A 17,380-nucleotide genomic window follows, 5' to 3' on the forward strand; every position below is an offset into this window, starting at 1 on the left:
CTTCCGGTATTGCACACAGGACAGGCTGTCCGAGTCAGGCTGGATGGAGAGAAGGGTTGGAAGTCCCCTGCGGAAGTGGTAGTGAAATCAGCGGAACCGCGGTCTTATCTGGTCAGGATGGACAATGGGGCAGTGATGCGTCGCAATAGGAAACCCCTACAGGCTCTCCCTACTGACCAACAGCATCAGTCAGAAGGAAGCCCTGCACAGCCAGACGACAGTCCATGCCCTGGGCCGGTCCCCAGGGAGGTTGGATCACCCCTGGATCCGTTAGCCTCCGAGGCCTGCTTCATCTGAAGGGACTGCAAGACTGACCTCTAGGGGCCGTGAGGTTAGATTACCCCTCAGGTTCAGAGACACTTAGTGACTGAATGGTGATGATCTCAGACAGGATATATTGTTCCAGGGTTTAAAAAAATAAAATAAAATAAAACCCAGAGGACATTTGTCTGTTAAGATGCACTTTTAATTTTTTCTGTCTGAGTTAAAATGTCCCCTCGGGTGAGAGAGAGAGAGACCAAGTAACGGGGATCAACAGACTTTTAAGTTGAACCTTATTCTTCCATAGGATCAGCAACTAGCGAGGGCAGATTAATCCCTACGTTGCTGTGGATGGAGGGCAGTCTACCCCGAAGTCCTAATTTCCTGTTGTTTATGTTCATGTTTGAATTAACATTAAGGCAGAGTTGGGTCAACACACTTGGGTCAACTTAGGGAGTTGAGGAGTTACAAGCTCTCTCTCTCTCTCTCAGAGCCTTCAGTAAGACTCGAGTCCACTCTCTGGCTCACCTGACGTGTTGATACTCACCCTTTCATTTACTGAAGAACATGTTTATATATGCATTTAAGAAGCCAGTGATGTGCATTGTTATAAATGTCATCTGGTGAAAGCCAATGAAAACACAACTTTTCAATTATATTTCTCTCTTTCCCTGCCCACCTTGTGTCTTCTCTTTTATTCCCTCACTTTCACCCTTTCTATGACATAAACTCTTTGACCTCCTTCTCGTTTCCCCTCTAACGCTCTATTTCTACCTCATCTTCACTCCACAAATCCCTCAACCTCTCCCTGAACATGTGTCCTCTTACTTTCCGATCCTTGCCTTGACATCTGTTGGGGTCCCCACTACCTCCCATTCTCCTCCACCTCCAGATGCCCTCTCGCTGCAGGAATGCGCTGAACATCGTGGTCACCACCCTTTTTGCTGCGGTGGTCCTCTTCACCATCCTGCTGGCCTATGTCACAGGTTAACTTGTCAATTTCAATGATATACAGAGAGAAACATGTACATGAGAATCAAAACAAATGATAGTCATGCTCTTTATTGGTTGTTTTTCAACCTTGTCTCCACTTTGTTTCTTTGTTATAAAGGCTACCAGTTCATCCACACCGAGCAGCACCACCTCTCCTTTGGCCTCTATGGTGCCTTCCTCTCCCTCCATCTCTTCCTCCAGAGCCTTTTTGCCTTCCTGGAGCATCGGCAGATGAGGAACCCGGCCCGGCCACAGCACCTCCGTCGCTCAGTGGCTCTCTGCATCGCCGCCTACCAGGAGGACCCAGACTACCTGAGGAAGTGCCTGCGCAGTGTCCGCCGAATCTCCTTCCCTGGCCTGAAGGTGGTGCTAGTGGTGGACGGGAACCGGCCCGAGGACCGCTACATGATTGACATTTTCCAGGAGGTGATGGGTGGGGCTGACCAGGCTGGCAGTATGGTGTGGAAGGGAAACTACCACAGTGATGGGAGTGGAGGAGGAGGAGTCAGAGGCGGAGGGATGAGCACAGTGCACATGGAGGAGGCAGCACGAGTGGCTCGGCTGGTCAGAGGCTGCCGCTACTCCTGTATCATGCAGGAGTGGGGAGGGAAAAGAGAGGTGATGTACACTGCCTTTAAAGCACTGGGGGACAGTGTGGATTATGTGCAGGTAAGGGCCACAGACACAGAAAATAGAATGCATGTACCACTGAATGGGTCAATAAGTCCTACAAACCATTCTGACGATATGGGTCAATTATATACGTAAGAGAATTAGGGCCACATGTGAAAACATTTATTGAGTTCTGAGTTTAATCTCAGAATTCTGAACTCTTTTTTTTAAAAAAAATTTTGACTTAAAAAAAGTCTGAATCCTGACTTTTTGGAAGAAGAAAAATTGAAAAGAAAAGAAGAAAAAAAGACAACTTTTCAGAATTCTGTGATTAAAGTCAGAACTCTGAAAAAAACGGAGAATTCTGACTTGAAATCTCAGAATTCTGAGATTTAAGTCAGAATTCTGACTTTAAACTCATAACTCAAATACATTTTTCACATGTGGCCCTAATCCTCTTTTGTAATTATACCATCTAATACCACCCACCAGAGTATTTTTATATATCTAAACCAGAGAACATCGGTCACGGTTTTGATCTAAACGGTCGTGGTTTTAAACACGTCGTTAACGTTGTGAAAACAGTCACAGTTTGGTTATGTTTAGGCACAAAAACTACTTTGTTAGGTTAAGGCAATTAGTTAAGTTTAAAGAAAGATTGTGGCTTGGGTTGAAATCAGCCGTTACTTCACCTCCGGGTATGCATCTGGCGTTGAACGTGACGTGACTCAGTTTTATTTTCATAAAGTAAAAAAACAACAACTCACTGTTTACTTTTAGTTTTAAACGGGACACGGATCCCGGTCTCCTGAAGAAAATCCTGTCTCCTTATGAGGAGGTTGGCGCCCTTATATTTTGTCACATTACTTTCTGCTTTACTCGTCATAATTACTACAGCCACTAGAGGGCGCCATCACTAGAAATGTAAAGATTTGTCATAATTGCTGCCTGAGCAAACAATCTATGGGAGCGTTTTTTCGGGGGAGGACAGTTTTGAAAGTGTACATAAAAGGATTGGACGATGTAAAAAATATTTCAGATGTAGGTGCTGAAGTTTATTTTAAAAAAATAGTTAGGGCCACTTCACTAATTTTACACATTACAATAAGATCTGTTCTACTCACCATGAGGAGTACTACTTAGCCTGTGACAACAGTTATAATGTCTTGTGTGTTTCTGGAGGAAATCTGTGAAGGCTAAGAATATAACCCTGATCACCAGGGTTAACTTGGTTTGGGCATTAGACCCGATTTTTAACGGAAGGCCTGTTACAAACTGGATCCGTGGAGTGATAGAGTGCATCCCAGACAGGGAGGGTCTGGGATGAAAACATAATATCCGTTGCAATATGAGAAATCCAGTGTTTTTGGTAGAAAAAGAAATATCTTGACTTTTGCAGCTTCAATTTTTTAATCTGGCTCAAGTGATTCCCTCAACTTAATTGTTATTTAGCACTAAACACAAAGTACAGGTGAGGCTGATGGGAATGTCATTAGTTTTGCAAGTATTTAGTCATAAACCCAGGTCAAAAACTGAGTGATTCAGATACTCCTTTATGCCCACTGCCATCAGACTATACAACTGCAGTGGAGACCACAGACTGTCATCATTCTGAACAGTAGCTTAGGCTGAGGGATACGATGTGCCTGATGGACAATAACATGCAAACAAAGTTGTTATGTCTATAAGACGTTTTTCCAAAATTTCAATACGTTGTTCATGTTCAGAGCCTCGGTATTCCAAAAATGACCATTCTCTTATTTTATGCATGTTGAGAGTTCACAAGTGTTTAAAATGTCTGTTCCAGGAAGTCAAAATGGTTGCTGATTCTATATATACTAATATCTTTTCAGATTTTCCCCACATAGGTAGCAATTCCTCCTCTGTTGCAGGTCAGGTCAATTCAGACTTTATTAAGGACACAACTCATGGGGGGTCCATAGCACAATAAAATACAAAGACAATGACAAAGAAGAAACAAGGAAAAAATATATATATAATAAAAGAAATAAATAAAAGAAATCCACACAAGACATTACACAATGATCATACATTTACATGCAGACTGGAACGCCACATTCTAGACGAGAACCTGATGGAGCTCAGTTCAGGGTAAGATAAGGTATAATATGTAGTAAGTATCACCTTGGATAATTTGCCTCAGGGGGCTTTTAAATATGTACAGCAAACCACACCCTCTGTACTTATTGAGTTTGACACCTCGCTTCTGAGAATATTTTGGTGTACTGTATATGTTTGTCTGCTGTGTAGTTTTTAACTGCTGCTAATAAATAATCAATCCTTTTCCATTGTTCTGCTTAGCTACTGCAGTGACTTTAGAGTATTGTTATCTTCCAGAAAGTTTTCTTGTATTGAGTTAACAGCAGATTTTGGCAGCAGGCCCAACATGAAAACATTTCCATTGAACACCAATACTACTGTGAACATTGGGAGAGAGTGTGTAGCAGTAGCCAAAAATAATCACATTACACAAAGCCATCAGTGGGGGACCATTTATATTCATCTGCACACTCCAACCAGATATCATTTCAGTCGGCTGTATTACTGGTGCTATGGATATCTGCCCCGCTTCTGTGCTGGCACATACTGATATCAAATTTCTCCTAAATGAAACAGATTTAAAACTGAACATTGTTTGCATGCTGTGAATGCTAATAGTGTATTTTTAAGTCACACTTTTAATGTAGTTTAAATACCAGCAGCATTGAACTTTATTAGACTAGTGCTTAAGGTACCATAAGGTAAATGTGCATCTATGGATGCCTTTCCTTGCCTGTGTTGAGTCTCCACAGACAATCATAACCTTGAACAAAATTTCAAGGCTAATTCTAAATGTAAACCATACAGCCAATGGAAATCTTAAAACTACATTTTAAAATTCTGTGTCAACATTGAACATACAACAGCCAATTACGTCAACTGGAAATCCACATGGGAACTTATTTACTTACAGTACAGGCCACACTCTTGGCATTCTCTTGATGAACTTCAGAGATAGTCACCTGAAATGGTTTTCCAACAGTCTTGAAGGAGTTTCCAGAGATGCTTGACTGTGGAGGCCAGGTCATCTGGCGCAGCACTCCATCACTGTCCTTCTTGTATAAATAGCCCTTACGCAGCCTGGAGGTGTGTTTGGGGTCATTGTCCTGTTGAAAAATAAATGATGGTCCAACTAAACGCAAACCGGATGGGATGGCATGTCGCTGCAGAATGCTGTGGTAGCCATGCTGGTTCAGTATGCCTTCAATTTTGAATAAGTCCCCAACAGTGTCACCAGCAAAGCACCCCCACACCATCACACCTCTTCCTCCATGCTTCATGGTGGGAACCAGGCATGTAGAATCCATCCGTTCATCTTTTCTGCGTCACACAAAGACACGGCGGTTGGAACCAAAGATCTCAAATTTGGACTCATCAGACCAAAGCACAGCTTTCCACTGGTCTAATGTCAATTCCTTGGGTTTCTTGGCCCAAACAAATCTCTTCTGCTTGTTGCTTCTCATTTGCAGTGGTTTCCTTGCAGCTACTTGACCATGAAGGCCTGATTCGCATTGTTCTAGAGATGTGTCTGCTGCTAGAACTCTGTGTGACATTCATCTGGTCTCTAATCTGAGCTGCTGTTAACTTGCGATTTCTGAGGCTGGTGACTCGGATGAACTTATCCTCAGCAGCAGAGGTGACTCTTGGTCTTCCTTTCCTGGGGCGGTCCTCATGTGAGCCAGTTTCGTTGTAGCGCTTGATGGTTTTCGCAGTTTTCCGGACTGACTGACCTTCATTTGTTAAAGTAATGATGGCCAATCATTTCTCTTTACTTAGCTGATTGGTTCCTGCCATAATATGAATTCTAACAGTTGTCCAATAGGGCTGTCGGCTGTGTATCAACCTGACTTCTGCACAACACAACTGATGGTCCCAACCCCATTAATAAGGGAAAAAATTCCACTAATTAACCCTGACAAGCCACACCTGTGAAGTGAAAACCATTTCAGGTGACTACCTCATGAAGCTCATTGAGAGAACACCAAGGGTTTGCAGCACTATCAAAAAAGGAAAGGGTGGCTACTTTGAGGAATCTAAAATATAAGACATGTTTTCAGTTATTTCACACTTTTTTGTTAAGTACATAATTCCACATGTGTTCATTCATAGTTTTGATGCCTTCAGTGAGAATCTACAATGTAAATAGTTATGAAAATAAAGAAAACGCATTGAATGAGACGGTGTGTCCAAACTTTTGGCCTGTACTGTATTTGCAATCCAAACCGATGGACCTGTGTTGAACAACCAAGACACTCTTCACAGCCTTTGCTGTGGGTCAAAGGTCATGTACAGAGCTGACCCAATCCTGTGCGTTTAGAATGAACCAGCTGTGATCTCTGTCAGCAGCCTCTCATTTCTCTAATGGATTTTAGCATAAATACAACTCAGTTTTCTGCAACACCTGCAACCTTAATTTGACCTAGGGATGTTTATTGTTGAGTCTGTGTGTGACTCTCAGCATTATTGTACCCTCTGTGTTTGTTGTGTCCTTTTTCAGGTGTGTGACTCAGATACAGTTCTAGACCCAGCATGTACCATAGAAATGCTGAAGATCCTTGAGGAAGATCCGATGGTGGGAGGGGTCGGTGGAGACGTGCAGGTAAAATACAATTAATACATGAAATGTATTGCTTGATTCTTTTGGGGAAGGATTGTAAAGATTTACAAAGAATACGTTTACGGCATTTACCATCTAACTGGGATGTTTTGGGACTGATGGGCAGCAATTGCTGTGGATGAAGTACAGATGGTGATACACTGGTAAGAGCAAATTACGCTTAACCATGGATCCAGCTAATTTAAATAGCTCACGTTACTGTATTGTAACGTGAGCTATTTTTTTGTTAAGTACATAATTCCACATGTGTTCATTCATAGTTTTGATGCCTTCAGTGAGAATCTACAATGTAAATAGTTATGAAAATAAAGAAAACGCATTGAATGAGACGGTGTGTCCAAACTTTTGGCCTGTACTGTATTTGCAATCCAAACCGATGGACCTGTGTTGAACAACCAAGACTGTCTATGTGTACTTCATGGATCCAGCTAATTTAAATAGCTCACGTTACTGTATTGTGTGAACAATTAATTTAAAATTTTATGTGCCGCTTTTTTTGTGGGATGCAAACTAGGGATGTCCCAAACGATTATTTTTTAAAAGATTAATCTAGCGATTATTTTTTCGATTAGTCAACTAATCTAACGATTCATTTTTCGATTAATCTAACGATTCATTTTTCAATTAGCGATAATTTACCCATTGCTCAATTATTAATATACACAAAACAAATTTCAATAAGGTTCAAATCTCTAATTATTAAAATAGTTTAACACTGCACTGTTCAAGTAGAATGAATTTGTAGTGCAAGCTGAAGCCAGATGTAGCTATCAATCCAACCACAAAATACAGTCACTTTCAGGAGGAATACAAAAATAAAAACTTAAAGTAAACAGAGCAAGTGCAAAAAGAGTAGCCTGTATTTGCTTTTTTTAACAGTAGTAGGTAAAATAATGAATAAGCTCTTGTTTAACATCCAAGCTCTCCAAGCTCTTCTTCCTCAATTATTATTTGTATCTAAAGGCTGGTTAAGCACTGTAGGGAGGAGAAGTTGGACAGTTTTTCTTGTCTCGTTCCAGTGATTGGCACATCTGGGGGATGGCGTTGGATATGCGTTAGCATGTTAGATGTATTTCCACTCAAATACCCAACAACCGCTGAACAACGCCGACACACAGTCCTCGTCTTATCCACCACTCTCTCGCCTGTAGCCTACTACTGGACCTGACCTGAAGACCGAAGTTTTCGAGGCGGGGACGGCATTAGACAAGAGGACGTGACACGGGAAGCTCCAGCCTGCAGCCATACAGTCTCGAAGTTTTGCCAAACTTGCGATCTTAAAGAGGCTGGCGGGGAACTCTTGTGGGTCGCCACCACCTGCCATACTCGTCTTTTCGTGCTGCTATCTCTGACTCACTCACTGGACCATCATATAGGCGGAGGAGCTCGGCTAGCTTCAGAGCTAAGGCGCAGGTACAGATTAGGTGCCCCTAGAACCCGCGTATCTAACAGTAGTTCCGCATTACATTAATTAATTTGTACACCCGCCGTACTCGTCTTTTCGTGCTGCTACCTCTGACTCACTCACTGGACCATCATATATGCGGAGGAGCTCGGCTAGCTTCAGAGCTAAGATTAGGTGCCCCTAGAACCCGCGTATCTAACAGTAGTTCCGCATTACATTAGTTAATTTGCATGTGAGTTTTATTTATTTATTTTATTTAGTGATGCATCGATGCAAATTATTTGTGTCGACGCATTTACGTAGTCAATGACTAATCGTCCCAGCCTTAATGCAAACGTTCCACCAGAACAAGTTCCTTCCCATGACCATTTTGCAGAGCCACCATTGCTGCGTCCAGAGCTTAGCGTCAGCAAGACGATTGTGATTGGTTTAAAGAAATTTTAAAAACCCTGAGCGTTCTTTTTATTTCTCCTATCCTAGTATGTATGTGTGGTGTAGCCAGACCTTACTCCACATCGCTATGGAGATAGGTCTGGCAGTGTGAAATCATGAAAAGTACAATGAAGACCCAAGACTAAAATGTTTTCAATTAAGTCAATTTAGAAACTCTTGGCTCACCACAACATGCTGTGAAAGCACAATTAATCCTTAAGATCTCCTCTGTTGTCTTCTGACTAATGTCTTTACATTTTCCTGTCCTCCAGATCCTTAACAAGTACGACTCGTGGATCTCCTTCCTCAGTAGTGTGCGCTACTGGATGGCCTTCAACATTGAGCGGGCCTGTCAGTCCTACTTTGGATGTGTCCAGTGTATCAGCGGCCCTCTGGGGATGTACAAGAACTCTTTGCTCCAGTGCTTCCTGGAGCCCTGGTACCACCAGACCTTCCTAGGCTCCAAGTGCAGCTTCGGTGATGACCGCCACCTCACCAATCGGGTGCTCAGCTATGGCTACAAGACAAAATTCACGGCGCGATCGCAGTGCCAGACTGAGACACCAACCGAGTATTTGCGTTGGCTCAACCAGCAGACTCGATGGAGCAAGTCTTATTTCCGTGAGTGGCTCTACAATGCACTGTGGTTCCACAAGCACAGCCTTTGGATGACCTATGAGTCCGTGGTCACTGGCTTCTTCCCGTTCTTCTTGGTTGCCACAGTCATACATCTCTTCTACCGTGGAAGGCTGTGGAACATCCTGCTCTTCTTATTGACGGTCCAACTGGTTGGGATGGTGAAGGCCACCTATGCCTGTTTTCTGCGTGGCAGCCTGGTCATGATCTTCATGTCACTCTACTCTCTGCTCTATATGTCCAGCTTGCTCCCTGCCAAAATATTTGCCCTGCTTACCATCAACAAGGCTGGATGGGGCACCTCAGGCCGCAGGAAAATCGTGGTCAACTTAATTGGCGCTGTGCCTGTCACAGTGTGGGCTATGGTGCTGCTTGGAGGTGTGGCGTATACAATCTACTGTGAAACACAGGAGCCATTTAGTGAGACAGAGAAAGCATTGTTGATAGCAGGGATGATACTCTACGCCTGCTACTGGCTCATTCTGCTGGTGCTCTACCTGGCAATCGTAGCCAAACGGTGTAACAAGAGGGAAGAGCAGTATCACCTGCCATATGCGGAGGCATAAACCTGCTACCAAAGACTGGTAGGACATTCACACCGACTTTCACTGCAGTATGACTCTAGCAATGTCTCTGACCCTGTGAACTGATCAAGTGATGAGCTGTGATCCACAAACACACACATCTTCATCATTGGTGCTAAGAAGGTGTGAATCTGAAATCTGAGCAGCAGGAATCTAATCCAGTTGGGGGAGACTCAGAGATGACTGGATTCTCAGAGCTTTCCCAATTATATCATGCTTAATGGTAGTTCATATTGAAAAACCAAACCAAATGGAACCGATCCAGTTTATAAAGTGTTCATACTCTTGTAATAGTGGCATGCTGAGAAGAACATTAGGTAGTTTATGGGCACAGGTTAGCTGTGAACTGTGACAAAAGGGTGCGGCACGGTGCTTTAAATCAATTTAAAGCACAAAGAGGGACAAAATGAGACTAAAAGACATAAAGGTCTTACTAAATGGTTGGTCAGTTTTCGTGTCCTTCATTTTGAAAAAGATGAGATGGGATAAAATGTGATGAAACTGAGCTTTTATAATGAACAACTATAGATAAAATAGCAAGGCAACTCTATCTAGTCTAAGCATCTCTATTTTAGATAAGTAGAGGGAACCTCGGATGGATTCAGAGATTGGAGTGTATCTGTAAGGTGTTCAAAGCACATTTTATAAGTGGTACAATCGCCTACAGAGTCAACTGAAAGAACTGACCAGGCACGAATAGATGCAAGTTTGATCAAGGCTTGAAAATGTGTCGACTTGAGCATTAAAATGTGCCTTGATCTCAATGTTTTATGAATCAACTTTATAAAATATCGACATGGGAGAAAAAGGGAGAGACTGAAGGTAAAAAAACTGAAAGAACTTTGTTGTGAGTTAAGTGAGATTAGTCACAGGTGACACGCAAACACATACAGCCATTCCACACACACACACTGTTTGTGCATGAGTTCCTAGCCAGTTACAGCTAACGTCTGTACAGATGGTACAAGTGTGTGACTAATAAATGTGGACTGTTTTTGCAGTTTAAGCAGCAAAATTCATGTGAAAATTTGGTTTGTGTTGTGTCTCAACACACCATGAAGCATAGGTTAGGATACTAAGTCTTAGTACGTTTGTACAATACCCACATGCAATATATACTTTCAAAGAGTTATTGTACTGTAATCATTCCACTCCATACTAGCCGTGAAGTGGTATCTTTTTAAAGATGTATCTTTTTAAACCCTATACTCAGCAGCAAAAGTAATGCATTACATTACTTGTTACATCACTTTCATTTTCCCAGCTCCGTGAATGCCATTGCCATGCCTCTACACCCTTACTTTGCATTTTATGTATTTAAAATAAACTGAGGAACTGGGTTTGACAAGCAGCCCTACAATTTGGAGGGATTTCCTGACCATTCGGCAGCTAGCTTAACCTAGGCTACGCTGTTCGCAGCTTCCCAACCTCAACTGTGCGGTTCTCACAAAATCCAACCGTTATGAGTACTTCCTAAATGTAGGCTTACCTACAGTATGTTACCAGAATAGGTTTACATGGTTTAATTTTCAAAAAAAACTTTTTTAGCTACCGAGGCATCACACTTCTGTTCAATCTTTGAGGGGCAAAGCGGCGGTCAGGAATGAGAACGAGCCGCACACCCTGACACACATAAATGTCCCTACTCACAAAAATAGAAAAAGGAAAATACAGGCAGGAGGCAGGGTCTCTGCAGATCGGTTGAGAGGCATTACTTTTGTATTAGTCTAGTATTAGGCAATGTTTTTGAGGAAAATCCTACATATTATACCATTAAGTGTATGCTATACTTGAAATATTTACACTGCTTTACCTTGCTGTCAGACAGCCCTTTTCTCAAATTTCGACAGAAGTTCCCCCCTCTCTCAGTTTAATACAGTGTGCTGCACAGTTTGCTCATGTAGGTATACACTGACTATCGATAAGTACCTCATACAACCCCACTTCAAAAAAAAAAGCCGGACTATTCTTTTAATCCCCCATCTTTTACGGTGTAGTCACGTTTGGAAGGTACTGCTACAGTGTGGACAGGAGGAATGATTACAATGATTTAAAACTCTTTTAACCTGCATATGGGCGATACTTGCAACTGGATGTAATGGTGCTCTGAGACCAGCCCTCATTTACTCTCATCACATCAGCCAAGAACAGCACATCGTTTGCTCCAGCTGTATTTTGTGGAGCAGCTATGATTTACCAGAACAGACAATCTAATGTTTCTGAACAGGTGACACCCCGTTCTTTTGCTGTTTTGGTGCAGTGTCAAAATGAGTAACGTATTGTTGTACATTGTGGTCCAATTCTCAGTATACAGTCACCAGTGGGTTGTAGTTTCATTCAGTGATTCAGAGATTGTTTTTGTACAGTCACTTTTATATGTTGTAAAGGTGCCAAATTATGTAACAGTAAAGTTTTACTACGGGACACTTTTCTCTTAACTTTGGACATTTGTTTCCTTTTACACTAGATGTAGCCTTGGTTTATTCATTCCATCAGCAATGTAAAGACTGAAGACCAAAGAGATTTCTTCTGAAGTGAGAGACTTGAGAGCTTTGCTTTCACTGTATTTTTTGTTCTCATTTTTAAATATTCCATGATTTCAGATCACCATCAGCATATCTGAACCTACACTGACAGATGCCTTTTTGCTTTTGGGCAGTGGACATTTCATCTTTGTGCCATTTAAGTTATGCCCATAATGTTTTCTTTGGCTGGCTGTATACGTTTTAACTTGAAAGTTCCAAAAAGGACTCTGATTAAAAGGAAATTGGGTTGATAATGTCCCTATGCCTTTCTGATGGTCAACCAGTGATGCAAAAAGTCTTGTTTCTTGACCTCTGCTGCTTCCATCTCTGGGCATCACAAGATACTGGAATTTTCCTAAGTCATTAAAATGCTTCCTGTTTTAGACACAATCCTCCCATTTATACCAAATACAGAATGTCCCCGTGATTTAAATGACTGCATTGACATTTTCCCCGTGCTATTTTGTTCACTGTATAGTATTAAATAAAACGCATGACTAAGGAATTCATGCCTCTCGATTAAAGCTGAGGCTGCACTCTCGAACTTCTCTGCAACAGAGGCGGATTCTATTAACTGATCAAATTTAAGCAGCAGCTGACAAGCGGGAGATCATAACAAAATAAGGTTGATCACTACTACATGTTCTTGTGTAGAGTATCATGTCTTAGTATTTTAGGCCTTTAATGTTAAAACATTGATGCTCTAGTCCAGAGGGAGATAGTCCCTTCAACTGGGGGGTCCTCAGAGTTACTGCAGGGGGTCTGCCCAAATTGTTGTTTGATATATATTATTTGGAAGTGAATATGTATATGTATGTATAAATCTAAGTAAAGAACAGGGTTCTCATTTATCAACCGTGCGTACGCACAGATGTATGTAATGCGTAAGAACATTGCCACACAAAGTGTGGAATTTACCAACTTGTACTTACACTTAGGAATGTGTGTAAATACAAGCAAAATACATGCTTACAAACAGAATCTAGTGGTAGAATAGCGATACTACAAATAAAAAGCATTTAAGAGTGTCACAGTATGCATAACGCAATTAACATCCACATATGTCCTGTTTCCTTTTATTAGAAAACACTCAGTCAGTCATTTGTTTTAAACAGACAAGTTGCCTAATTGGTGTCAAACCCTATAAAACGACAGCTGTGACAGATGTTAATATACATAAATATACTGCGTTATGGGAAAACTTGGCAAACGATGCGCTCAAAGATCGCGCTGATCTGCTTGGCGAGGGCATAGAGAGGGCACAGAGTGGCTTCAAAAATGTACTGCTGGATTTGTGTCGTGATATTCATGACCTTCTACCATGCAGCATTTTTCTTTTATTTGTAATATCTCCAGCACTGAGTGAACCAAACAATATTTGTTGGTTGGAATCAACCTCATCTGTCAGTACCTCCATTTCTGTGTTTGAGAGGTTCCTCTTCTTTCACGTGGTTGATAAAGGGATGTGTTACTACCATATATGGTTAGTTGGAGGCGTTTCTGAATGCAAATGGCCTAATCCTGAACGAGCATGGTCGATAAGAACAGGTGGGATTCATCAAGATTGACAACGTACTGATGTGCGTACGATTGGCTTGCGCACATTTGATAAATGCAGATTTTTTTGTACTTAAGCACATACTAAATTTTATTCGTAAGACAGAATTTAGAACATTTTCTACGCACTGTTGATAAATGAGGCCCCAGGAGAACAAGGCTTTCAGAGCAAAATAATACTTTCACAACCACGTGAAAATTAACCTTCTGTTGTTATAAAGGCAGAGGATGACCAATTTTTTGTTTTGTCACATTTTTGCCTTCATTCAGTTACTGTAAAGATACAGACAGGAAATGCAGAGAGAAAGAGGGGGAATGACATGCAACAAAGGTCCCCGGCTGGAATCAAGACATGGCAATTATATCGTACTCATCTTAGCCAACAGACACACCAGTTAACCCAACCGTTCACCCTGCTAGCCTCAGGGTAAGTCTGTCCTACATTTTGATCCAGAACAAGCTATCTCTGCAACTACTGTGTTTTTTTTTTTTTTTTTTTTTTTTTATGAAGTTTGCTGTGGGTATAATAGTCCTTCACATGCTGGCCTGCCGTATGTTCCTTGAGCAACACCATCCGGTCCAAGTTTTTACTTGATCCACAGTTTGGTCTATCACAAGGTACTGTATATTGAAAACTAATGGCTGGATTTTAATGAAACCTACTGTAGATATCGGTTAATATTTATGTTCCCCTGAGGATGTTTCCCATTTATTTTTGGGCTATTTAGTGCCATCCTCAGGACAAAATGTACATTTTCATTCACCTGTTTGTATGTGCATTCAGTTCGTGCAAAACGGAGACACCAGAAATGGAATATACATCGCAAACGTATTTTTACGCCTGGCTGCGATTGAAATGTTGGTGTTAAAAAATAGAGAAAATGCAATAAAGGACCACAGTAACTTATTTTTCAAATATACCGTGATGCCTGCTTCTGTTTGTTCTACTGTAAGCAAAACATTATTCTGGGGTGTTATTTTAGCAGACTTTAAAATGTACTTAAAACCTACAGTTAAATGGCATACCTATTGTATGATATAAACATATATACATATACAGTTCCTGAATTGGACCAAAACAAGGTGTCAGTAACCTAATTCAGCAGTTGCTGACATGATCATTGCATGTGTCTTGGATATATTTATATTCATACATACAGTATATCTTGTAGGGGTCCCCGAATATTTGAAAAATAAAGAGTCTAATTCAAAAGCGAAAATGTGGTTATATAAAAAATCATTCCACTTAGGCTATATGGGGGTGCTGAATGTTTGATTTTCAGAAGAAATTATGATATACAGGCTATTTTGGTATAAATATCAACGTATATGATACTGTTAATAACAATTAGAAGGGTACTCATGTGGACAAAAATCAGAAGTTCTGGTACTCATTCCTGGTGAGTACTGACATTTTTCGGCGCTTATTTCGAGCTCCCATATTTTTGATCCATAAAAAATTTGAAAACGGGGAAAATTTGACCTGAGGACAACATGAGGGTTAACTTTTTTAGAGTGGAATTTAAGTGAACCATCCATCACTGTACCTATATCCTTTTCCTCTTGTGCTTGTTGAATCACAAGATCTCCAACTGAACAATTAACTGTAACATCACAGAGGAGTGAAGAACCTAGATCATATTGATATTTAAGAAGCTGGAATCAAACTTTTACTTTTCCTTCTTAAAAAAATAAATAACTCAAACCAATTTATCGATTATCAAAATTGTTGGCGAATAATTTATAGTTGACAACTAATCGATTCATCTTTGCAGCTCTAATGGAGAGTGAGTACAGATAAAGAGCTGTGTCACTGATGAAGTTATGTGAGTAATGTTAGTCACTGATTAAATTGACTGAGCTGTGGCCTTAACAACATGGTTCTTAGAATGACTTTAAAAACATGTTGCCAGCATGCCTGAGTGTGTTTATATGTGGGAGGTGTCTGAATGCTGAGGAAAGGGAACAGTAGCTTTACAGCAGCTGAATGAATTGGTCCCTTCAGTCACCACACACCACCAGGATGGCGTTTTACTTCTGGGGATACGCCTTGGCATGGGAACCGCCTTCATCAAACAGACAGACATGCTCACACGCTGTAAATATCCTGGCAACATTGCCTAATGCTGTATGCTAGAAGACGGAGTCAAATATTTAAAGTGTTTATCACCAAACTGATCCCTCTGCTGTTCACATGTTCAATTCAATTTCAATTCAATTGTATTTATAGTGTTGAATCGCAACAGGAGTTATCTCAGGACACTTTACAGATAGAGTAGGTCTAGACCACACTCTATAATTTACAAAGACCCAACAATTTCCCACGAGCAAGCATTTTCCAGCGGCGAGGAAAAACTTCCTTTTAGGCAGAAACCTCGGACAGACCCTGGCTCTTGGTGGGCGGCCATCTGCTGCTGCCGGTTGGGACACGTAGTGTGTATGTTTACTCAAAGTCATGATGCCATGTTGGACACAGAGACACTGATACAGGTATACAGAAACATGATTCATAATAATTATAGCAGTTGGCATGATGCACCGTGGAACTTATAGTAACAAAGATAAGTATTTCCTGTACTTTTTTATTCTTAATATAATGAATGTGCAGCTCTAGGCCCTGCTTTACTTCATCATAGAATCACATTCAGATTGTGACAATATGGCTAATTCTATATCTGGTTTGTTTTTGGACTTAATCTGAAGGCATCAAATATTCTGATTGAAATAAAAGAAAACTTGACATTCATTCAGTGAGAATCTTGATGGACAGCACTGAAATATCATAGGATCCCATTAATAGTCAGTTAGTCAGTATTGGTCAGCTCCGTTGTCGCCGGAAATTGTGCCAGACATTTATGAGGACTGAGTTTTCTCTCGCAAAAACACCTAAAACAACTTTTGAACGTACACATTCCACCAAAACAAGTTCCTTCCCGAGGTATTTTGCAACAGCACCATGGCTCTGTCCGGTGATTAGCGCCGCCCATGACGGATTGTGATTGGTTTAAAGAAATGCCAATAAACCAGAGCACCTTTTTCCTCCCATCCCCGGATTGCTGTGTGGACTAGCCAGACCCTCCTCTGCAGAGATGTGCAGGAAGGTCTGGCAATGAGAGACTACTGCAGGAGCAAAAGGTTGGGCTATGTAGTCAAGAAGTGTAATTTCATTTCACAATTGTTCATTTCTTGACCAGTTTCTGGTTAAAAAGGCACAGCTTAATTGTTGAGCTATGCCATCTGATAAAATAACCCCTGATGATGTCATACGGGTTATTAGACTAGTTTTCAAGCTTTGGCTTGCAGGCTCAAATCCATAACAAAAATCCTACATTACAAGCTGGAGCTTTCAAATAAAGCGGGTGTTTACCAGTCAGGGAGAGTCTAATGAAAAGTTCAAGTTACATTATAGGAGCCTCTGCTGCTTCAATCTTTTGTTTTGCAACACTAAAATGCTGTTGTAGTCCTTTAATGAAGCTTAGTACAAATTTGGTGACCTAGTAGAGAATGCCTGTAAGATCTGTCAGTCTGAAAGCTGTAATTTTGATGTTACTTATCAGACATTTAAAAAAAAAGAGAGAGAAATTGGCAGCCGTAGGTTTTTTTCCACTAGATTATCTAGATTTTAGTCAATTGTCAAGATTATAATTTGCAATAGAAAATTAGCAACAAGCATCGTCAATTACAGTAGGCTACAGCT

The 17,380-nt window shown here is 41.0% G+C and overlaps 1 protein-coding gene across 1 annotated transcript; it reads left to right on the forward strand.

Moving 5' to 3' along the window:
* Positions 1-1,153: 1,153 nt before the first annotated feature.
* has3 (hyaluronan synthase 3) lies at positions 1,154-9,583 on the forward strand. The gene is made up of 4 exons (XM_028586157.1): positions 1,154-1,247; positions 1,373-1,923; positions 6,425-6,526; positions 8,654-9,583. Exons 1-4 carry the CDS (start codon positions 1,154-1,156, stop codon positions 9,581-9,583), a joined length of 1,677 nt encoding a protein of 558 aa, XP_028441958.1.
* Positions 9,584-17,380: the final 7,797 nt, after the last annotated feature.

The sequence above is a fragment of the Perca flavescens genome, chromosome 8, assembly GCF_004354835.1.
Source record: "Perca flavescens isolate YP-PL-M2 chromosome 8, PFLA_1.0, whole genome shotgun sequence".
NCBI lineage: Eukaryota > Metazoa > Chordata > Actinopteri > Perciformes > Percidae > Perca > Perca flavescens.

Coding starts and splice junctions, on each gene's coding strand:
- has3 (XM_028586157.1), top strand. CDS start 1,154: ATGCCCTCTCGCTGCAGGAATGCGCTGAACATCGTGGTCACCACCCTT. Junction 1,248..1,372: donor CCTGCTGGCCTATGTCACAG/GTTAACTTGTCA, acceptor TTTGTTATAAAG/GCTACCAGTTCATCCACACC. Junction 1,924..6,424: donor ACAGTGTGGATTATGTGCAG/GTAAGGGCCACA, acceptor GTCCTTTTTCAG/GTGTGTGACTCAGATACAGT.